The following is a 24,459-nucleotide window of genomic DNA, read 5'->3' as shown; positions in this document are numbered from 1 at the left end:
ACAGTTTTTAAATTGGATTACTAAATTAATTTCGTTTGCTCATAGCTCTTTCTTGAACCTTAAAGTTTTCTCCCTGGCTGTCTACTTGATGTTTTCACTTTGAAATAGTACCCATCTGTTGTGTGTTAAGAACATCCTAGATCAAATCCAAAAAGAAACTCAGGATTGCCGTTTTGATTCTTAATGCTGTAGAAGCTTGCGCTCTCCATAGCCTGCTCTTTTTACTTACTAATTTTTGATTATAGCACTTATGGCATGTTGGATCATAAATGTATCAAAGAGTTATAGTTGTCACTTAGTATTTACTGAACAGATAAAATTCAAATTCTTGTGGCCAGATATGATGGCATATGTCAGGGGCGGGGCCAGGGACATCCTAATCTGTTGTGGAATTATAGCTGTCAGTTGAGAGGTGGGATTTTGTTGTTGTTGTTATTATAGTCACGATTTTTTGAAATGATTGTTTATAGTGTACTTCAACATGGTGGTTAGCAATGTTAGGATCCAGGCAGTCCTTTGTCTCACTGTTTTCTTTCAAAAGAGAAGCTTATTAGAGTTTTATAGTCAACTATGAAATTTTATTTTGTAATTTTAGATTTATTGAAACTTTATGGTTTGATTTAATAAAAAATATATTTTGACTTTCATATACAATCTGTTCTCATGCATTCCGTGTTTTAATATAATGCTATTTAAGCAGATAGTGTATTGTATTTCAGTTATTTATTGTTACTAGATGATTAGAGGAAATGTAAGCTTATCATTGTCTCCTTGACATTTACATTAGTAACTGGAAAGCATTAAATGGTCAATAATTGTTCAGTGAGTTCATGAATGCAAGAAGCTCCATAGGCCAACATATACTAATTTAGCTTTCACAATGTAGTGTTGTGGATGATAGTGCCCATTTTATAGGTGATGAAAACTGGAGTCAAGAAGCTAAGTGATTTGTTTAGCTTTTGACGAAGGAGTAGTATTGAAAGTATTTCTCATTTGCTTTTAAGTGTTCAAAGAACCTTTATGTTTTGTATCCTCTTTGATCCTGACCCTAACTTGGGTAGGTGTACAGGGTGGGTGCTGTTTTCACCTTAGGGAAGAATGTGCCTCAGAAAAATTAACTGACTTGGTCAGTGTTGTGTGACTCATAAGTGGGGGTGTTGTAGAAGCTTGAGCTCTAGGTCTCTGGATGCCCAGGCAGAAGCTCAGTAATGTCCACTAATGCCTCAAGAACGCTTATGGATATGAGGGGGGGGACACACAAGCAACAGCACTTAACGCTGCAGGCCTTCATAAAGATACTGCTGAGGGCTGAGCTCAGGGGCAGGCAAGGCTGCCCACTCCCTCTGTGTCTCCTCAGCACAGTACATGAAGTCCTAGCTAGGGCAGTAAAGGAGACCAGGGGATTCAAGTCGGAAAGGAAGAGGTCAGAGTGTCACTATTTGCAGATGATATGATAGTATATGTGAGTGACCCCAAAAATTCAACCAGGGAACTCCTCCAGCTGATAAACACCTTCAGCAAAGTGGCTGGATACAAAATTAACTCAAAAAAAAAAAAAAAAAAAAACAAAAAACCAGTAGCCCTCCTGTATATGAAAAACAAAAGGGCCGAGAAAGAAATTAGGGAAACAACACCCTTTACAATAGCCACTAACGTACCTTGGTGTGACTCTAACCAAGAAAGTGCAAGACCTGTTTGAAAAAAACTTCAAGTCTCTGAAGAAAGGAATTGAAGAAGGTATCATAAGATGGAAAGATCTCCCATGCTCATGAATCGGTAGGATTAACATAGTGAAAAAGGCTATCCTGTCATAAGCAATCTACAGATTCAGTACAGTGCAATACAGATTTAGTTCAAAATACCAACACAGTTCTTTACAAAACATGAAAGAACAATTCTCAATTTCATATGGAAAAACAAAAAACTCAGAATTGCTAAAACAATCCTGTACAACAATAGATTGTCTGGAGGTATTTCTATCCCTGATTTCAAGCTGTACTACAGAGCAATAGTAATAAAAACTGCATGGTACTGGCATAGGAACAGAATGGTGGATCAATGGAATTGAATAGAAGACCCAGAAATAAACCCATACACCTATGGATACTTGATTTTTGACAAAGAAGCCATAACCATACAATGGAAAAAAGATAGCATCTTCAACAAATGGTGCTGGTTCAACTGGATGTCAACATGTAGAAAAATGCAAATAGATCCATATTTATCACCCTGCACAAAACTAAAGTCCAAGTGGATCAAAGATCTCAACATAAAACCAGACACACTAAGTCTGTTAGAAGAAAAAGTGAGGAAGAGCCTTGAACTCATTGGGACAGGAGACAACTTCCTGAACAGAACAATAACAGCACAGGCTCTTAAGATCAACAATCAATAAATGGGACCTCATGGAACTGAAAAGCTTCTGTAAAGCAAACGACGCTGTCATCAGAACAAAACGACAGGCTACAGACTGGGAAAGGATCTTCACCAACCCTATATCTAACAGAGGGCTAATATTCAGAAAATATGAAGAACTCAAGAAGTTAAAAGGGAACAAATCAAGTAATTCAATTAAAAAATGGGGTACAAAGCTAAACAGAGAATTCTCAGTAGAGGAATATTGAATGGCAGAGAAACAAAAATGTTCAACATCCTTAGCCATCAGGGAAATGCAATCAAAATGATCCTGAGATTTCACCTTATACCCATCAGAATGGTGAAGAACAAAAACTCAAGTGACAACACATGCTGGAGAGGATGTGGAGAAAGGGGAACTCTCCTCCATTGTTAGTGGGAAAGTAAACTTGTACAATCACTCTCTGGAGATCAATCTGACACTTTCTCAGAAAGTTAGAAAGATCCAGCTATGCCACTCCTAGGCATATATCCAAAATATGCTCAAGTACATAACAAGGACATTTGCTCAACCATGTTCATAGCAGCTTTATTTGTAATAGATGTCCCTCAGGTGAGGAATGGATACAGAAATTGTACACAGTGGAATACTCCTCAGCAATTGAAAACAAAGAAATCATGAAATTGCAGGCAAATGGTGGGAACTTGAAAAGATCATCCTGAGTGAGGGATCCCAGAGTCAGAAAGAAAGTGGATATTAGACATATAATATAGGATAATCATACTAAAATCTGAACACCTAAAGAAGCTAAGCATGAAGGAGGATCCTGGGTATGATGATCAATCCTCACTCAGAAAGGCAAACGGGATGGACATTGGAAGAGGGAGAAAACAGGGAACAGGACAGAAGCCTACCACAGAGGGCCTCTGAAAGACTCTACCCAGCAGTGTATCAAAACATATGCTGAGATTGATAGCCAAACTTTGGGCAGAGTGCAGGGAATCTTATGAAAGAAGAGGGAGACAGGAGGAGACAGGAGTTCTATAAGGAGAGCAACAGAACCAAAAAATCTGGGCACAGGGGCCTTTTCTGAGACTGATACTCCAACCAAGCACCATTCATATAGATAACCTAGAACCCCTGCTCAGATGTAGCCCATGGCAGCTCAGTCTCCAAGTGGGTTCCCTAGTAATGGTAACAGAGACTGTCTCTGACATGAATGCAGTGGCTGGCTCTTTGATCATTGATTACACGCCCAGCCCTCCCCATGAGGGAGCAGCCTGACTAGGCCACAGAAGAGGACTGTGGCAGTCTGTCCTGATGAGACCTGATAGACTAGGGTCGAAGGGGAGAAGGACCTCCCCATCAGTGGACTTGGGAGAGGGACAGGGGAGGAGATGAGGAAGGGAGGGTGAAATTGGGAGGGGACGAGAGAAGGGGCTACAGCTGGGATACAAAGCAAATAAACTGTAATTAATACAAAATAAATAAATTTAAAAAAGATACTGTGAGGAAGTTATTCTTTTAACTGAAAAGAATATAGATTGGAAAAATTGACCCCTTCCATGATTTTATTCTCCTTGATTCAAGATGTATATATGTGTTGCTAATCTAAGTTAAAGCTTGAGTCTCTCAGGGAGTTGATTTGAAGAAATTGTTTTTCATTAGTCACTTTTGATGTGCTTTCTAGATTTATAGTCTCTGACTTCATCTCCATTTCATCCATCTGCTGTGCATTATGTAGCAGTTTAGAATATAGACTGTAAAGAAGTTTTGAAACATATAAAATCAATTAGCTAATATATGTATTTTAATGTGCACATATACAGAAAAATTTTCTATCTACCGGTGAAACAGATCCATCTACTCTAGGAGTTTCTCTTCCTATTGATGAACGGTTATCTGCCAAGGTAGGTGGATAGGAGTAGAGTTTCCTGAGGCTTCAGAACCATCATCATTTCTTTCTACTTGAGTGTAATCTTTTAAAAAGTATGGAATTTCAAGTTGAGCCATTTGAAATTTTTTTTAAACATTAATGATATAATGTGATAGACTTCTTTAATGTGTTCTTTTGTTGTGTTTTATTTACTTAATTAAATATTCAGTTTATTTTTTCAGCATTGATATCTGATCCGCAAATTTTGTGCTGTGTGATATAGTTATTAGTGATATGAGTGGATGAAAAAGGATATTGTTGCTGAGCTCTCTGTGTTTCTGTCACTCCACTAATACAAATCCTTATTTTTGAAGAGATGGTAGCAACATTAAGTAGTAAGAAAAAATAGACAGTCACTAAGTTTCAAAAAGTAGACCTGACTTTTAAATACTCCTTTAGTTGTTTTTTAAATACTCCTTTGTGTTGCTTCAGTGACATTCAACATATTAGGATTTAAGAAAATGTCCTAATGCATTTCAACAGAACAGTTCCATTATAGGATTTTAATGTCTACATAATTTTTATCATTTTGTGTTTTGGAACTCTTCTTTAACTTAGTGAATAAAATGGTTAGTATAAAGTATTTTCGTAGTGGTCTGGGGGATTATAGGAGGGAGATGTCACTGAGAAACATTGGGGAAAAAGAATCAAGGTGTTTTATAACTGAAGTAGTTCAACTGAAGTAGTTCCATTCTGTTAGCAACTTCACACATTAATTTGTGTGTATTCGCGTATGGCAAGAGAGACTTGGGGAGCTGCAGTGTTCATCTGGCCCCTTCCTATTCCTTCCAGTGACTTCCTGTCCTTAAAGTCATTAGGAAAGCTTGTTTTAGGTCAAGAGCTGATTTGTGTGATTCTGATTGGATACTAAGCCTCCCCACCCCCTGAAGCTGAAGTTAACGTTGTCTTTCAATTTCTTTTTAAAGGAAAGGTTGAAACTTGAACGCAACAGAGAATACAATCAATTTCTCAGGGGTAAGGAAGAATCTATAGAAAAGGTCAGACAGGTAGAAAAGAATATTGAGGTATGTTTTACCTTTATAATTTTAATATCACATGCATGAGCAGGCTGCTGGGGGTTCATGTTTACTCCATCATTCCTGGCTTTATTTATTTTAAGTGATTTTTACATTTTTGCAGTTTCTAGGTGGTGTGTGTGTGCGTGTGCGTGTGTATATATGTGCATGCATTCATGAAAATTTAATTTTTAAAAATATATCATTTTCTCTGACCCTTCTTCTCCCTTCAACTCTTCCCAAGTTGCTCCCTTATTTCCTTTCAAATATATGGTCTCATTTTCTTTAATTGTTACATATATGTCTGACACATAAATATGTAAATATAAACATGCTGAGTCCATTTAATGTTGCTTGTATTCTTATGCGTGTGTGTGTGTGTGTGTGTGTGTGTGTGTGTGTGTGTGTGTGTGTTTGTATATAATTTCAGGGCTGACCACTTGTTGGATAACCAATTGGGAGTTCATTCTTGGGGAAGAGTAATTTTGCCTTGCTCAGCTGTCATTAGTTGTCTCTAGTTCTTTCTAGGGGTGGGACCCTTTGAGATTTCCCTGTCTATGTTACTATGTTTGTTTGTTTTGTCATTGATCAGGTCATATTTAGGCAGATGTATTGTTGAGGTATCAGGGGTTTAGTTTTCCTGTCATTTCTTGGGAGACACAATCTCACATCAGATTCTTGTTCCTTTGCTCTTATAGTCTCTCTGTTTTTTCTTACAAGATGTTCTCAAGAGCCATGGGTGTAGGAGTTGTGTAGTCACTGGGGCTGAGCTATATCAAAACACCTATCAGTTCTCTGCATTTTGGCCATTTGTGGTTTTCTGTTGGTCTCCATCTGCTTCAAAGAGCAGCTTCTTTGATGTAGGGTAAAAGTTACCTTTATCTGTGAGTAGAAGGAGAATTCCAGAAAGAATGATGCTGGTGTACTGTGGAGATTGTAGGTTCTCTTCTAAGATCTCTGACCTCATCAGCTCAGGGTAGTTAGTTGTCTGGGTTTTTAGTAACAGGCACAGTTTTCTTCCTGTTGAGTAGGCCTTAAGACCAATTGGACAGCTGTTGATTGGCTGCAAGATAGAAGTGCTATGATTGCACCTTCAAAGATAATCATGCTGGTTATTATTGTGGTTTATAGGCATCTCAGCTGGCTAGGTGTCTTAGTTTAGAGTTATGATTGCTGTACAAAACACCTTGACCAAAAGCAAGTTGGGAAGGAAAGGGTTTATTTGGCTTATACTTCCACATCTCAGTTCATCATTAAATGCAGATGCATATATATATATATATATATATATATATATATATATATATAATATTTATTGTATTAGGAATAGTTATTGTACTTTTATGTAATAAAGACTTAGTATGACTTGATACTTTTAATTACCTTTATGATACTGTCTTATTAAGCTTTTCTCTTTTTAATTCAGCAGCCTAAGAATCAAAGAAATAAAAACCCTGTTAGTCAAGGTAAATCTGATCTACCTCCACAAATACAGACTTCATACACACATTCAGAGGGACCTCCATACGAAGAGCTTCTAAATCAAAGACGGCGAGAAGAGGGCAGATACAGACAACTAGATGATGAAACTGAATTAAGGAATAGAAGACTTCTTAAACAGGCAAATGAAGAAATAGGCCTTTCTGGTACAAAACATCAAAGCTTTGCCAGCAAGTCTGGTGTTCCAGAGAGAAGAGCTTGCAGAGTTAATGAGGAACGTGTGCTTGACAGACAATACTGTAGAGCCGACCGAGATCCTGACAGACGTGAAGAAATGGACGAGAGGTTTAGATATGAAAGTGATTTTGATAGAAAACTTTTGAGAGTATATCCATATGAAAGGTATTTACATCTTCATTTTTATTTTCTTTGTTTGCTTAATATTGCTGTTAGTTTTATAGTTACATTAGGGAAAAGCAGTTTTATTTCTTTTGATTTATCGTATTTGATTAATTCATTCATACTCTGTTTTGTGAAGCACCATTATTTTATGTGTCACTGAAGGATATAGAAAACACTCAAAATGAGGACCCCCAGGTAAAGCTGAAGGTGGAAAGTGTATACCTGTAATCTAAAGGTGAATGGAACCATGCTTACAGAGGGGATTTCTTGTCTCTCAGCCATGACCAAGTAGGGGAGTAAAAAAGACCCAAAATCTTGCGTGTGAATTTGAGTTTTAAAACAGCAATTGATTAAGATTTACAGTCTGGATTCCTGTTGCCAGTGGCATCCAAAGAAACCAGAAGGTAAGAACTCAGGCTGTCTTGGTTCTTCATTTTCTAGATTATTGACAGGACTAAAAACCACTTCTTTCTGCAATAAGTTAAAGTTAGGTTGATAGCCATCCCATGTTAACATAGATGAAATGCCGTTTGCACCTTTAATGCTCATGCAGATTAACTATCTTTATTAATATGTTTTAAAGACTGTTATTGGACTTTTATGTAATTGAAATGACATTAACTTTTCACAATCAAACTTTCAAATGTTTTTCACCTGTTTTGAAGTATTGATTTTGTGATATTGTTTGGAATTTCTTAACTATAGGTCTTTGTTTTCATTTACCTTAATGTGTAACTTGACATATGTTTTCCTAACTAGTAGAGATAGAAATGGCAGAAGGTCTATGTTTATCAGTGACCTGCTAACATGAAGGATTCCATGTAAATTTTGGGACCTGTTTGGTTTAATAATCTAAATATTTAATTTTTTAGTATTTTACAAAGTATTCTGAAGAAGTAATGCTGCATCATCATTATTTTAATTACTAAGATCAGCACAAAGCTATCATCTATCTTTATTTTGTATCTTAATTCTGTCTTTATTCTGTATCTTAATTTAGGTAGTTTGAGATCAAATTTAAGAGTTAGAAATGTGGATTGTGTACTGTAGTTTCGAGCTGAATCTAATAGTTTGTACTTCAGAAAATTCTTCAAATCCTATAATATCTTATATTTAAAGTTAATTAAAAGACCTCTCAATTTGTGGACTACAGGCACTTCCAGAATGTTGATGTCTTCTCTGTATCTGAGAGTTTTCTAGAACTTCTGTTTCCTCTTTGTGATATTTACCTCCAGAGTATAATGAAAATATTACTCTAAAGTTTGGAATTTTAAAAAGCTTCTGACAGTTGATGCTTTGCTTTTCACATCTGAAGCAGCAGATCAGTGAGTCCCATTGCAGTCACTGGAGGCTGCATCAGTGTCTCGGGTACTCTACCAGCTTCCCTGAGTTGTCCTTTGAGATTATTTTACTTAAGGTTCAGCTTTTAATATCAGTTCTGAACACTACCGCATTTTGTTAGTGTATCGGCTGTCATATCTCCATCTGTCAGGCTGTTTCTTATGTTTCTGGATGATAATTGGGGTTATAGCCACTCCTCTTTGAAAAAGGAATTCACATTAATCATTCCAATTTCTATTTAATGGGTATAGTTGTTAGTAAGAGAAATAACCATATTTGTTATCTTCTAAGATTTCCCTCACTTTTTAAAGTTATGGTTTTTTTTATAATTTTGGTATCATTTTTTTCAAATTATTGTACAACTTAACATATACAATATATTTTTTCTTAAATATGGGGCAGTGAAAGCTCTTTAGGAGGTGTTATTTTCCTAAAGTCGTGCCATGAATTGGCCAGTGTTAAATAATTAACAAGTGGTTCTTACTGTAACTGATGATTTGTATTCTGTGTGTTTGTGTATTTTGTATATTTTATGTGTGTATACTAATGGGTAAAATTTACGTTTAGGAACTCTCTGAAGTTGAATGTAAATGGTTTTTAAATGATAGTTTGAATTATAGATTCTTAAAATGTAGCCTGTGCTAGTCTTTATTATTTATTAACTGACCTGTATAAGTTACTATGCTATCTTTTAATGTTTTACTTTAATATTAACTAGTCAAAGAAGTTTCCAGTATTGGAAATGCTGTTTTGCAGTTTCTGGGTGATTAATGTGGTTAGCATTTCCAGTCTATTTAAATTTTCTTAGTTGCACATTTATAATAGACATTCAGTCAAATTTTGAAATTCTTTATCTGAAGCGAGACTCTGTATGAACCACATAGATTATTCTTAGAGTAGCATGTTCCTGTAGATTTAATATGGAAGACATAAATGAGAAATGCCTAATCACAAGTCATCTATTTTTGTTTGCTTTTCACTTAGTGCCTGTGATTTTTCGTTAGAAAGGTCACCTTAGGAATTTTTAAAAAGATTGACTTGTTTTAAAACATTCTATGTGTCTGTATGTGTCCCTGCCTAAGTTGATGTGTGCAGTGTGCATACATTGCTGGTGGAGCCAGAGGGTCTTAGATGCCTGAAGCTGGTGTTTTGGGCCACTGTTAGCAATCTGATGTGGCTCTGGAAACTAAACCAGGGTCTTACACAAGGGTATTATGTGCTCTTAATCGGTAAGCTATCTTTCCAGCCCCATTTTAACAGATTTTCCCTTCACATTAAAGATACAGTTGAGAATAGAAAATATTTACTAGCTACACAAACTGGAAAAGACCTGGTAGTGTTGGTTCACAGGTAGCATATTAGAAAGCCCTAAAAACAGAATTCAGTAGCAAGGCACACCACTCACCTGCACAGAATCATGGCAGCTCATACAGCTCAGTAGCAAGGTACATGGAAACTCATGTGTGAATACACAGAAATTTACACTATGGCTCAGGTTGCCCTCAAGACTCATGGCAATCTTTTTGCCTCAGCCTGTACTTCAGAGGCTGAGGAAAAGTGCTTGGATCGGAGGTAGGAGCTAACACACCTAAAAATAGATATTTTTGATATGAAACCAAACAGATGTAATTCCTACTCTTAAGAATTTGGCTCTAGCTCTTGCAATCTTAATTCTATTAAGATTGTAAATACTAATACTGTTTTAGACAAGTTAGCTGAAAATGAAGAAATCTGTAGTTCTTTGGTAAATTTTAGAACAAATTGCTGTTTTTAATTGTGCTCTAGTTCTGGGACCCAAAGGTAGGCTTTAAAAATGGTATGTTTATATTTCTCTTGTAACTGTGTAAATGTACTTTTACTAAGTAGATACCTTTTTACCATACCAGTGAATTGACTTTTGTGTTCCATGTGCGTCCCTGAGACCATTCCTGTGCTCAGTGATTCTTTAGGATGACCCATGGCTTTGTGTAGAGTGTACTCACAGCTGTGGCTCAGTTTATTGACTCGGTATCTTGCTCTGCCCTGGCAGGCTTCAGGTAGCTGTTTTGTTTGCTGTGATTACAGGCTTACCACTGCAGCCAGATGACAGCAGTGATTTATTGTAGCTATAGGACAGAGAGGAAGAGCAGCATAGGAAAAGGGATCATTGGATAAAATTAGAGGCAAATTAGATGCTTCCTTTTGAAACACCAGTGAAGAGACACAGAAGATAAAATTCCTCCAGCACTGAACTGGGACTCAGTGCTTAAGATTTTCTTGAGGGCCGCTTGTATGTCTGCGCGTCCTGTCCTCAGCCTCCTAGAGGAAAACAAGCATCTCTTTATGCCATACTGTTTGTGCAGAGAGCGGAGGGGCAGTGACACACTCATTAACTAGTTCCTGGACCGATGGGAACCTCCTAAAGCCTATGTTGTCAGGCGACAACCCAGGGCTAGTGTAGACTTTGTGCACATGTGTATCATATTGATAGAGTATAACTTAATATGGAGGGTATTGTTAATCAAAACCTGGGATTTACCTATTTATTTCTCTTTGCTTTAATTGGTGGAAATAGGGATGGCACTAGATTGATGTGTTAGTTTAAAAGAGACCTGGGCTGGAGAGCTGGCTCAGAGGTTAGGAGCACTGGTTGCTCTTCCAGAGGTCCTGAGTTCAATTCCCAGGAAACACATGGTATCTCACAAAAGATCTATAACAAGATCTGGTGCCCTCTTCTGGCTTGCAGGCATACATGCAGGCAGAAAATTGTATAATAAATAAATCCTAAAAAAAATAAAATAAAATAAAAATAAAAAATAAAGATCTGAGCATCTATGCTTCAGTTTAAATAAGGCTAGCTTTTAAAAATGGTATGAAGGGTACTGCGTTAAATATGCATAAAATGGGAACAATTGTTTTCATATCAACGTTACAGTCTTATTAATACAAGAGCAGATTTTTTTTTTTCTAGATAACTGTGATCATGGCTTGTGGTGGCAATAAGTGAAGACTACGATAGGCAGGCTCTTTGGAGAATATGTTTCATTTCTTTTACAGCTGAACAAGGCCAGCGCTGTTAATCTGATCAGCAACGTTATGTTCAATATTATAGTATATTTTCTCAACCATACTTCTTTTCATCTTCTTCAGAAGGAAAATATAATTTATTAACAGCCATATGAAGAAATATTACTTGTGAAATGCAGGTTTTTCATGGATGATAATAAATGTTCATATAAAAAGTTATGCTGGTTTCTCTGCCATGAGAAATTATACTTAAAAGAAAAAAAACAAAAACAAATCAGTGTTTGCCAAATGGAAAAATAAAAGATAGTTGAACATTTTTCACTGTTTTAAATGATTGCTTTTTTGAAGAAAATAAATTTTTATTCTTTTATTCTTTTTATTCGTTATGACCTTATAAGTAAAATTAGGGTTCCTCAGGTCTGTTTTGTATCAGACTGTTTTAAATAATGTTTTGTACCTTTCTGTTTAATGGGGTTTTCTGTGCCACTTTTACATTAAAATGCTTGGTTTTATGTGTAGTGAAATCATTCCCAGAATGTATACATCTTAATCAAAAAAACCAATTTTGTTTTGAGTTCTGCCTGTAAACTTGAGTTTGTACGGGGACTGTGTCTACTCAATGCCCAGAGTAGGACTTGGCCTGCGGAAGGTGCCCTGTAATTGCCATATTAACCATTTAATAAAAATGTTTTAGTGTGTTGTCTTAACTTAAAAAAATCTCTGTCTGTCTATCTATCTATCTATCTATCTATCTATCTATCTATCTATCTATCTATGGCTGGGAAGATATCTCACATGTTAAGAGCACTTGCTGCTCTTCCGGAGGACCTGAGTTCGGTTCCCAGCACCTAAGTTGAATGACTTACAACTTCCTCAAACTCTAGTTTTAGTTGATCTGACACTAATAGTTTACAATAATCTTAGTTAAAAAAAAAAAAAAGAAAGAGTATTAGGGATGGGGCTTGTAGCATCATAAAAGTACCTTCCTAGTTTATTCTTGTGTGCACAAACAACAACAAATAAACTTGAATGCAAACTCTTAATACCTCTTATTAACTAGCAGATCATACTTGAGCCAAATCTAATTGGAATTAACTTTAGGATGTGATTACAGAAAAATGTCACCACAATCCTTTGTTCACCTTCAGGCTAACACATCAGATTGTAGAACCTAAGAGAGACTTAAGATTACTCATTAGATATGGGTTGTGTTCTATAAGATAATGTGTTTTTAAGGCCGCGTGGAAACAGACGAGAGGGTATGCCTCCTACGGGGAGTGAGGATGATGGCACAGGACAACCAAACACACAGACGTCATGTCCTAGAAATACAAGGTACGTGATAGCAATTCTGCTCTTGAATTGTCACACTCCGAAACAGCACCTGCCTATTTATGATGTTTTCTTTCAACATTCTTTCTGTCCCTTTTCCTTCTCCCTCTTGTCTGTCTACCTGTTCTGAGGATTGAACCGAAATCACTGAGACAAGCACTTTGCCCCTGAGCTACATCCCTAGGCCTACAACATGCTTTTCAAGAATAATCTTTTTAGTAAAGCTTGGCAGGGCTTTCATTGTGAGCCCCTCTCATTGTAAAATATATAAATTAGTTTGAAATGATGAAGGAGAAATGAACACAATTGAATGGTGTCAGAGTGAGTTTGGAACATGTTGGCCTTGTTGCTGGCGAGATCTCAGGGTTAAGAGGTTGGACTCTTCTTGCAGAAGACTGAAGTCTGAGTACCCATACCACATCTGGTGGATCACAGCTGCCTGTAAATCCAGTGCCAGAGGACCTGATACCCTCATGAGCACATACACGTAATTAAAAATAAATGTCTAAGAAATATTTTGAGGTCATGGAATTAGAAATAAAATGGGTTGTCGTTGTCAATGTCTTTGCAGTGTTTTAACTTTAGTTTTGATTTTTTCTTATTGGTAGAGTGTTAATGCTTACACTGTAAAATAAATATTCAAGTGTCTATTGATACGAAAGCAATAACCTTATAGTTTTATTTTGGTGCTTTTCTGTGTTGTTTATAAGATTGAATAGGTCTTAAAAAAAACAAAACCTAAAAGAAAACAAATGGGCCAGCAAGGTGCCACAGTTGGTGAAGGTGCTTGCCACCAGGCCGAATGACCTGAGTTGATCCTTGGAACCCACATTATGTAGGAGAGACTGACTCACAAGGCTGTCCTCTGCCCTCCACACTTGACCCATGCCACAGGCATACTAAATACAAACAAATTTTAAAAATGATGAAAATGTAATGCAAAACCTTATGAGGTCTAAGGATGTGGCTCAGTTGGTAGAGTGCTTTTCCATCATGGACAGGAATGAATCTCAGCTGTGTAAACCACATGTGATGGTACACCCTGTAATCCTAGCACTAAGAGGCAAGAGGAGCAGTGCTCACGGTCCTTCTCCAAGGCTTTACAGGGAATTGAAGGCCAGCCTGGGTGCATGAGGCCCTATCTGTATCTCTTTCCCCTAAAGCCCCCGAAAAAGAGGAAAAGGATCAGGAAGTGGTAGGATGGGAGCATGAGGGTGATGGGGAACCGAATATGGCCAAAGTACATTATATGCATGCATGAAAATAACAGTGAAATTTGTACAGTCGGTATATGTGGAAAAGGAAAACAATAAATGGTTCTGACATAATACATTGAAGGTGATGGGGTGTGTCTTGAACACTGTCCTTTCTTAGAAGGAATACTCTTGCTTGACAGAGAATTTGGTGTTTGTTCCAAGTTTGAACAAATTTGAGGGTCCCACTTTTTTCTTTTGTTTTTTTTTTTAAGTTCTTTTTAATGATTTTTTTTTTCCCCCAAAGAGATACTCTTTTCTACATGGGAATAGAGTTAGGAGATGGGTGTTTGTGTGTATGTGTGTATGTGTGTGTATAATTGGGTAATTTTATATAAAAAAAGATGTGTGAACTGGGCATGGTAGCACACTGCCATAATCCCAGCATCTGGGGAGGCAGAGGCAGGTGATTGAGTTCAAGGCCAGCCTGGACTACAGAGTGAGCCAAGGCTATATAGAGAAATCCCGTCTTGAAAAGAAAAAAAAGTTGTAACCTGTGGAATTAGTGAAGCAGGCTGAAGATAAGGTATACATATATTGGAGTCCCTTGGAATAAAGAAATAAAAAAAAAATCCATAGTTTTGATTATCACTTTGAAAGAAAGTATAATTCATGTGATTTTATGTTTTTTTCTTCAAGGGCACATGCATGTGTGTGTGTGTGTGTGGAGGCTAGAGGTGAAAGTTTCAGAGTTTTACTCCACGTTGCACTGTATCCTCTGAGATAGGACTTTCCCTGAGTCTGGAGCTAGCATGTCAGGGCCAGCAAGCCCTCGGGGTTCTGTTTTTGCCGTCCCCCCGTCTGTGGGATATAGACATGGACTGCTGCGTAAGCTCTTGTCTGTGAGCTGAGGGTTGAGCACGGGCCCTCATGTTTTTCAGGTACCATCCTCACAGAGCCATCTCAACTCCTTGGTTTTTATTCTTTGAGACAGAATTTTTACATGTAGTTGAATCCTACTATGTAGGCCAGGATGGCCTCAGACCCCTAATCCTCTACCACGGCCTCCCAAGTGCGGGCATTACTGCATGTTACCACCATTCCCAGCCTTTATGTTGGATTTGGCTTCCTAAAAATACCTGGGTTCTAATATTTGCTCTTTCATATTGTTTTAGTGCTCAAAATAATGAACCACCCAAGTCTGCTGATGGTGCTGTTAGTCCGTTTGCAGGGATGCTCTTTGGTATGTCCCGCACTTCCAGCTGATTAGACCTTGCAGAGTGTTGAATTAAATGTCCTTAGTGAGAACTCACCGTTGTAAGTAATGGTTCCCGCGTGAGTAACAGCAGACGGTTCCTGAGGCGTACAGTGTGATGGGCACCATGTTAAGCATGTAGCATGCATCGTGTACAACTGTTGATACTTTAAAGCTAAATAACTCAATTAGCTATATGGCTTATAGATGGTAGAGGAAATCAGGTTGAGTAATGCTTTAATTTTTTAAACTAGAATTTGGTTGTACTATAATGTTTCTTTTTATTCTATATGTGACACTTGATTCTTTGCGTATCTCTTAGGTAGCATGAATTTGTTTTGTATTTTAGTTCACTTTTTTGAACATTCCATTTCACTGCTTTTGCTGCCTTCATCACTATTTTATTGTGTTTCTGTGTCTGTGAGAGGGAGAGACAGACAGAGATGGAGATTGTCTAAGACTGAGTGAGAGACTGAGAAAGAGAAACACTGGGCTTGACAGGGGCTTTTAAAACCTTAAAGCCCACCCTAGTGACACACCTCCTCTACAAGGCCACATTTCCTATCCTAATTCTTCTGATCATATCAAAGAATTGCATGAGCCAATGGGGGGCATTATATTACAACTACTACACTTGTTCTTTCTATATAATTTCTGAACTTTTTTTTTTTTCAAAATGATGATGATGATTCAGATTTCCTATTTTTTTTTTTAAATCAAAGGTCAAGGTCATTATTAAATACAATCCCTTTGGTTTGCTGTATTATCTTTGTCCTTATTTATTGCAGAAATGGTATGGTGAGCCTTGTGCTTTGGTATAGCTTTGTATACAAAAGAAGTTGTTCTTTTCCATGTATTTGTTGTTTTAATGGACACTTTGGATACTTAGCTAAAATTTGGTTTTAGTTACATACATGAGAACATTTTAGGTTCATCCAACCTAAAATCAGTCAGTAATTTATATTTTGGCTTTGAGACATAGTCACGTTATTTTTAGACTTTTTTTTTTCTTTGAAACGAGTATTGTGAGAAAGATGGTATATTCACAAAAATTATTTCTTGTTGCCTATACGGTTTAACTAATTTTATCTTTTAGATCAGAGTAAAGGCACATATTTATTCTGTATTTTGTAACAAATGGGAAAAAGAAGGAATGGTAAGACGAGGGTTGACTGAAAAATAATTTTATTAGCAAGAAGCTGAGTCTGCCATCTGAATGTGAATGGAATGAGTTTACAAGTATGTTGTCAGGAGCTGTGAGTGACACAATAGACTAGTGTTTGCAAGAAGCCATGGAAGCCATTTAAACCTGCAGTTCATCCCACATTTGGATGGGAGCTTTGCACAGACAAGGAGCTTAACTCTCTCTAAAAGTGTTATGTTTTATTTCATTCTCAAGGTGGTTTCATGTAACAACTGTGCCAGTCATTAAAATACTCTTTATGTTCAGTTGCACTAAAATTTATTTTCCTGTTGTTTTGCTTTAGATATTTCATTTGAAACCTTTACTTTAATAAAGAAAAAAATTAAAACTGGACAACGTGGTACACTCCTTTAATCACAGTTTTTGGAGGGAGAGGCAGGCAGATCTCTGTGTTTGGGCCCAGCCTGGTCCATGTAGTGAGCTCAGGACAGCCAGGTTCCTTAGACCAGTGGCTCTCAGTCTGTAAGTCTCAACCCCAAAAGGGCTTGTTTCAGATAACCTGTGTATCAGATATTTACATTACAATCATAGCTAGCAAAATTGCAGCTACGAAGTAGCAATGAAATAATTTTTTGGTTGGGGGTCACCACAACATGTGGAACATGTATGAAAGTTCATGTTAAAAATAACTGACACAGACCCTTTCTTGGAGAGTACTGTGCATTTAGAACAGAGCCATGACTCACTTAGACGTATATATTTGAATCTGCACATTGAAGGCTTCCTCTCTGTTGTGTTTTTGTTCCTCCTGCTGGTGTTTCAGTGCGAGTGAGTGACCACTGCACCGTCCTGCCTACCAACTAAGAGTGAGAGCATAGAGCTGCATATCTAGTCCCTCATGCTGTTGACGTGTCTTACATTCTGGTAGCATAATTCATGCAGTCTTTATTGTTTCATGTTTGTAGGATTTACTAAAAGATCTTACGAATATTTACTTACTTGTTTAGAATATTTGAGGCAGGATCTAATTGAGTAGCCAAGGTTGGACTAGAACTTGCTTTGTAGCTTAGGCTGACTGTGAATTCATAGCCCTGCCTATCTTCAGAGTGCTGAAATGACAGGTGTGTGCTAATATATATGGGCTTTTTCTTTCTTTTTGTCTATTGATGGAACTGCAGGGATTTCTTTGAACTATCTTGTTCCTTTCCCAGGTTTCAGTAACACTTTTATGCACCCGAGGATGAGGATGGGTTATTGTTGCTATTTGGCCTCTGCCTGTCTCAGGGATGTGTCTTTTTCAGTGTTCCTGTATTTCACTAGAGTGGTGGCTTCTGTTTGCGGAGGGTTTTTATCAGAATGTCATGACAGCAGTTCAACTTCACTATGTATGAGGGTAGGATGTTGGGTCCAAATAGTTCCCTGCATCTCACCAGCAGATGACAGCTGTTGATTGTGTGAGAGAAGTTTGGAAAGCAGGAAATAGCATATACTTAAGAGCCATGGAGGGGTCTCTTCCAGGACTACTGTATTGCAAAGCCCAGCAGGTGGTGAGATTCCTTTTATTCTGGGATTTCCTGGACTCTGTTTTTTGCTCTAATGTGCATATGGCCTTTAAAAATGTGTTGAAGGCTCACCTGGCTTCTTTTATGTGCTGTATGGTGGCTGCCTCTTCCCCATAGTCTGCTAGCACTGTGATGCTTGGGTCCCCACCTCTGCATGGATTACTGATTTATTCCTTGATGTTCAGTTCATCAATTATTGTCAACCTCAGCTTTCTGATGAGCTTTTACAAAGTCATAATTTCGTAGATGATGCATCCTTTTCTCAGGGTGGAGTCAATAATTTTCTTTTTTAAATTTTATTTTAGTTTTATTAATTACAGTTTATTCACTTTGTATCCCAGCTGTAGTCCCCTTTACTATCCCCTCCCAATCCCATCCTACCTCCCTCTTCTTCTCCTGTGCCTCTCCCCCCCGGTCCAATGATAGGGGAGGTCCTCCTCCCATTCCATCTGACCATAGTCTATCAAGTCTCATCAGGACTGGTTTCTTTGTCTTCCTCCGTGGATTGGTAAGGCTGCTCTCCCCTCAGGTGAAGGTAATCAAAGAGCCAGCCCATGAGTTCATGTCAGAGACCGTCCCTGTTCCTATTATTGGGGAACCCTCTTGGACATTGAGCTGCCATGGGCTATATCTGTGCAGGCGTTCTAAGTTATCTCCATGCATTGTTCTTGTTTGGAGTATCAGTCTCAGAAAAGACCCCTGTGCCCAGATTTTTTTGGTTCTGTTGCTCTCCTTGTGGAGCCCCTGTTCCTCCAGGTCTTTCTATCTCCTTCTTCTTTCATATTCCCTGCACTCTACCCAAAGTTTGGTTATTAGTCTCAGCATCTGCTATGATACCTTGCTGGGTAGAGTCTCTCAGAGGCCCTCTGTGATAGGTTCCTGTGCTGTTGCCTGTTTTCTCCCTTTTCCAATGTTCATCCCGTTTGCCTTTCTGAATGAGGATTGAGCATCTTACCCAGGGTCGTCCTCCTTGATTAGCTTCCTTAGGTGTACAGATTTTAGTATGATTATCCTATATTATATGTCTAATATCTGACAGAGGACTAATATCAAGAATATATAAAGAACTTAAGAAGTTAAACAGCAAGAAATCAAGTAACCCAATTAAAAAATGGGGTACAGAGCTAAACAGAGAATTCTCAATAGAGGAATGCAGAATGGCAGAGAAACATTAAAGAAATGCTCAACATCCTTAGTCGTCAGGGAAATGCAAATCAAAACGACCCTGAGATTTCACCTTGCATCCATCAGAATGTCTAAGATCAAAAACTCAAGTGACAACACATGCTGGAGAGTATATGGAGAAAGAGGAACCTTCCTCCACTGCTGGTAGGAATGTAAACTTGGACAGCCACTTTGGAAATCAATCTGGCATTTTCTCAGACAATTAGGAATAGTGCTACCTCTAGATCTAGCTATACCACTCCTAGGCATATATCCAAAAGATGCTTAAGTATACAACAAGGACATTTGCTCAACCATGTTTGTAGCAGCTTTATTCATAATAGCCAGAACCTGGAAACAACCCAGATGCCCCTCAACTGAGGAATGGATACAGAAACTGTGGTACATTTACACAGTGGAATACTACTCAGCAATAAAAAACAAAGAAATCATGAAATTTGCAGGCAAATGGTGGGATCTAGGAAAGATCATCCTGAGTGAGCTATCCCAGAAGCAGAAAGACACACATGGTATATACTCACTTATAAGTAATTTTCTTTTGTGGCTTTTTACCTTCTGTGCAGATGGCCTCCTCATTTGAGTTTTTTTTTTTTTTTTTTTTTGTAGGAGCTTTCATTTTTTTCATTTTATTATTATTTTATTGTTTTTACAGGAATCCCGGATATTTTAACATGTGTGTGTCTGTGTGCGTGTTTATGTATGAATAGAAGTAAACAGAGGGCCCTGTTTCCACTTTGGGTGGACACTTGTTTAATTTAAGAAATTTAAAGAAGCTATTAAGGTATTTTAGTTAGGCCTCTGTTGCTGTTTTGAAACACTTGAGCAAGGCAACTTAGTGTCAGATGTTTAGACTCCATTATGGTAGGAACATCATGGAAGCAGGTGACAGGCAGCAAAGCGCGAGTAGAAAGCCGAGTTTACAATAAGTGTGAAGCAGAGGGAGCAAACTGGAAGTAAGGCAAGGTCTGAAGTTCTCAAACTTAAGTGACACACTTTCTCTGGTAAGGCCACACCTCCTAAGTCTCCTAAATAGTGTCACCAACTCAGACCAAGTGTCTAAAGCCCAGGACTATGAGGAACATTTCTCATTCAAACCACCATATAAGGGACTGGGATTAGAGTATTCTGTTACTCAGAGAACGGTTTTGGAATTTTTAATGCTTGTTGTTATGTGTGACCCATGATAAGAACTCATAAATTAAGAATGTAATTGACGTATTGATATGGTTTCCACTTCTTTCTTTCATAGTAATTATTTAAATAGCAAGTTTCTTTAGCTTGAGTTTCAGTTGTGACTCATAAGAGTTAAGACTGTTTTTTTTGTTCTTTTTTGTTTTCTTATCCAGGAGGTGAAGAGAGAGAAATTCTCCAGAGAAAGAAAGAGAAATACAGGCAAGAACTATTGGAGCAGATAGCTGAGCAACAGAAGAAAAAGAGACGGTAATGGGAGGTTTGCATTCAGCAGAATGCGCTTGTGTAGGATGACATGATGTAAAGAATAAGTACTTGGCAGGTGTTTCTAAAGTAACTTGATTGGAGGCCACCTACCCATTTCTGCTAGATTCTCGCTCCAACACACTGAAAAGTAGTTTATCTTTGAAAACAAGAACTGGTAAGCATACACACATGCAGTATAAAATGTAGTAAATCACAGTGTTTATATTGTAGACAACTGCCTATAATCCTTTAATTTTTGATTACTTTTCCTTTGATAGTTTCAGAGATGTAACAGATGAATCTGTCTGACCCTTTTTTATCTTCTCAGAATATTCTTAAATAATCTGTGAGACTTTAATTAAAGTTAGGAATAAAAATCTTGGTTCTGAAGTAACAGTTATCATATCCTTTATCTCACTTCCAAGTGAAGATACCTTAATAATTGCTATTAGCTATCTTTAAAAAATGAACAAACTTTTTTTTTTTTTTTTTTTAGTGTTGGCCTTCAAACCTAGAGCCTTGTATTAAACAATCCCTCTATGACTGAGACTTTCTTTACTTTACAGTTTATTTTTGTATTATCTGTATGGGTGTTTTGCTTGCATGTGAATGTGTACACAGTAAGTGTGCCTGGTTCCCCTCTAGGACAGAAGAGGGTGTCAGAATCTGCTGAACTGAAGTTATAGGTGGTTTTAAGCTGCCATGTGGGTGCTGAGAACCGAGCCTGGGTCCTCTGAAAGAGCAGCAAGGGCTCTTACTGCTGAGCACTGCTTCATGGTTCCTGAGATTTTCTTAAATATCTTTACAGAAAGAATTTAAGTTTCTGGCATGAAAATATACATGTTTAATTTTTTCATAACATTTGTCTTTTATTTTGTATAAATTACTTTGCTTTGACATACCTCCAGTATTCACTTTTAGATATGTATTCTAAGACACTTGACATGTAAGTCACAGTTTTCTAGGTACTATGATTAAATATGACTCTAGGATTTTAAATTTTTATTATGAATTAAAGGAATTATTTGTATTTGGAGATGTATTATTTAGACTTTACATATAAATCTATTTCATTGATGACTGTAATTTTGATTGTGTTTACTACAATTTTTAAATTTATCTTAATTTTAAAACATTTATCTTAATTTTAAAAATCTTAATTTTGTTTAGAGAAAAAGATTTAGGACTCCCAGTTGCAGCGTCTGGAGTACAAGACCCTGAAAAATCGGTAAGAGTTGTTGGCATCTTTAGTGTTTAAGCTTTGACTCAAGTAAGCCTCAGATGTTAGTAGCGTGTGGGTGCTGTGAAAGCAAAGTAATGCAGTTGGAGCAGTAATGAACCAAATTCCATTTTCATAAATGTCAGTCATTTTTCTCTATAAAAGTAATTTTTAAAAACCTGTAACTTGTGTCTTTCATTTTGTTACTGTGAAACTAGAAGGATAACCATACTCTCTTTACTTCAATTTTGCAATTCTCAACATCTTTAAGTGGAATGAATCACACACATCATTGCAGTTAAGTAAGGAGGAGGTAACGATTTACTGCTTTCCCCCCAATGTACTTTGTTGTTGTTGGATGTGTAGTTTTTACTTGCTGCAAGTTTTTGTTTCTTTTGGTAATGATGGTTAAAACCTCTAATTTTATTAAAAAGTTCAGTCTTTAAAAAGGATCTAGTAAATTCTTAAAATTACTATTACATTAAATATTATTTTTCTATAGGCAACTTATTGATATACCTATGTATATGTTCTGTGGGTTATTTGCTGTAAAGTTTAATGCCAGGGGTGATAGTGTAGCTCAGCGGTGGAATGTTCTTAAGTTTTGCAAGTTCCTGGTTCAATCTTAAACAGTCTGCTGGCCCAGGTGTGTTATAATGCTTCAGTATCTCCCCTTTTTTTTTGTTCTGACTATTCATATAGTAAACATTTTAGCCTGAGAACCAGGCCTGATCATATTCTCCTTAAAGTTACATCAGCAACTGAATCAAGTTCAACGCCTCTGTGGGCTACAGAGTAAGTTTATTGCTGGCCGAGGCAAGGTAATAAAGAGGCACAAAGTAAAGTAAAAAATAAAACAAGAAAATTGGAAGAATTAGTACTTTAGCTCAGTGGGAGAGCTGCTACCTAGAATCTGTGAGGCCTTAGGTTCAGTTCCTGGGTCCCAGCAACGGGAAAGAAAAAATCTCCCTATATCCCTGATGTTGTCTTGCAGGAAAAAAAAAGATTCAGAGGTAATCCTTTTTTGTTTTTCATTAAATACTCGTAAAGCATTTATTGCAATAACAAATTAGCTTTTGAAAATTTCAGCTTTTTAATGTAATGTTGGCATGTTACATTTCATGGTATGTCAGATCTTATTTATTTTGGAATTGAATCACCTAAAGAATGTCAAGTTGAACAAATATGTATTATAGGCAAAAGTTAAACATATTTAATTAGTTTATTAAATTATAAATTTAATAGTTATGTAAAATATTTTTCATAACCCTATATTATTTTTATATTTGTATATATTTTAAATCTGCAAGTATTCATATAAGTATATAAATTATCTATTTTTCTAAATTATATTAATATCATAAATATACTATGTTATAAACTTTTGTAACAATTATCATAAATTAAAAATTGCAGATTAGTAAATTTATTAAACTTACAAATTACCAAATTTTATAGTGTGTCATAGATCTTATTTATCCTGGAATTGAATCACCTCAAGAGTGTCAAGGTGAATAAATATGTATAAGAGGCAATAGTTAAACATTATTTAAAACTATTTTAAAAGGACATAGAAAAACTGGAGTAAAGATTGGCAAACAGCCCCTGGCTTACCCAGTTGTGGCTTATTTTGTAAATAAGTTTTTGTTGCGGCACAGCTTTCTTCACTGTTGACGTGCTGCCTGTGCCACTTTGGCAGCCTGGCTGAGTCAGATTATGGTAAGGAGACATGTGGCCTGCAAAGCCTTGGTGCAGTCTCACAAACGGCAACTCAGTAGAGCAGTGGTGTAATGCCTTTGTGTAAGAGAAAGACACCGTGCTAAAGTTGATGCCAGGCTGTACTTGCTGGTGATTTACTAATCATGAGCCTTTAGGTGATTTATGTGCTTCTCAAGGAGCCTCGGTTACCTCTTGTAAAACAAGAATCAGATCTTTAAAATCTTTTTAGCTGTAAAATTCTGCTTTTCTGTGACTGTCTTAAGTGCCTGCTGGGGTAGAGGGTCCTTGGTGGTCCTTGTCAACTTTAAACTTACGGTTCTGTGTAACAAACAGGTTTTCTTTTTCTTTTTCTTTTTTTTTGTCTTTTTCTTTATTTTAGCCTGATAGACTAAAGCAGTTTAGTTTGACACCAAGACACTTTGAAGAGATGATACCACCTGAGAGACCCAGAGTAGCTTTCCAGACACCTCCCCCTCCTTTATCTGCCCCGCCTGCCCCACCCGTCCCACCAGTTCATTGCGCCCTTTCTCAAAATGAAGACTTGCACAGTGGACTCAGCAGCACCCTTGGTGACATGGTGCATCCCAGGTGCTTGTTTAAAATGTTTTGTATTTGGGATTTAGGTAAGGCCTTGTTGTGTGCTATGTTTAGAAGGGTGTCCTGCTGCAGATGATGGCGTCCTTCAGGGATGTTGTATTGTTAGTAACGTTGCCAAATAATTTCTCCTACTCATTGTTACTGATACTCTTTTTTTCTCTGCTATTAGAAAAAAGGAGAAATTTTTAATGTTTCTGTTATTTAAAGAGGATTCATATTTTAAAAATGAATTACTAAGTACATGTTAGTATTTTTAGGTCATGCTTTTATTATCTTTTAGCATAAAAGTTATGCATTGTTCAGTTGTTTCCACTTGGCA

At 37.1% G+C, this 24,459-nt stretch overlaps 1 protein-coding gene across 13 annotated transcripts in view; it reads left to right on the top strand.

The window, feature by feature from the left end:
* Cspp1 (centrosome and spindle pole associated protein 1) overlaps nucleotides 1-24,459 on the top strand; it is a 140,040-nt gene that overhangs the window by 74,696 nt on the left and 40,885 nt on the right. For 6 of the 13 annotated variants that reach the window (XM_055603314.1, XM_055603310.1, XM_055603317.1 and 3 more), the window contains 8 exons: nucleotides 4,186-4,266; nucleotides 5,219-5,317; nucleotides 6,735-7,150; nucleotides 12,734-12,832; nucleotides 15,198-15,265; nucleotides 20,515-20,608; nucleotides 21,776-21,833; nucleotides 23,923-24,131. In XM_055603314.1, the coding sequence (XP_055459289.1) occupies nucleotides 4,186-4,266; nucleotides 5,219-5,317; nucleotides 6,735-7,150; nucleotides 12,734-12,832; nucleotides 15,198-15,265; nucleotides 20,515-20,608; nucleotides 21,776-21,833; nucleotides 23,923-24,131 (1,124 nt within the window). The remainder of the gene's footprint in view (nucleotides 1-4,185; nucleotides 4,267-5,218; nucleotides 5,318-6,734; nucleotides 7,151-12,733; nucleotides 12,833-15,197; nucleotides 15,266-20,514; nucleotides 20,609-21,775; nucleotides 21,834-23,922; nucleotides 24,132-24,459) is intronic. The other 7 variants (XM_055603318.1, XM_055603311.1, XM_055603319.1 and 4 more) reach the window with 3 other exon arrangements.

The sequence above is a fragment of the Psammomys obesus genome, unplaced genomic scaffold, assembly GCF_907164565.1.
Source record: "Psammomys obesus unplaced genomic scaffold, mPsaObe1.curated_primary_1811, whole genome shotgun sequence".
In the NCBI taxonomy this organism is placed as follows: domain Eukaryota; kingdom Metazoa; phylum Chordata; class Mammalia; order Rodentia; family Muridae; genus Psammomys; species Psammomys obesus.
This window is presented reverse-complemented; position numbering and strand designations above follow the sequence as displayed.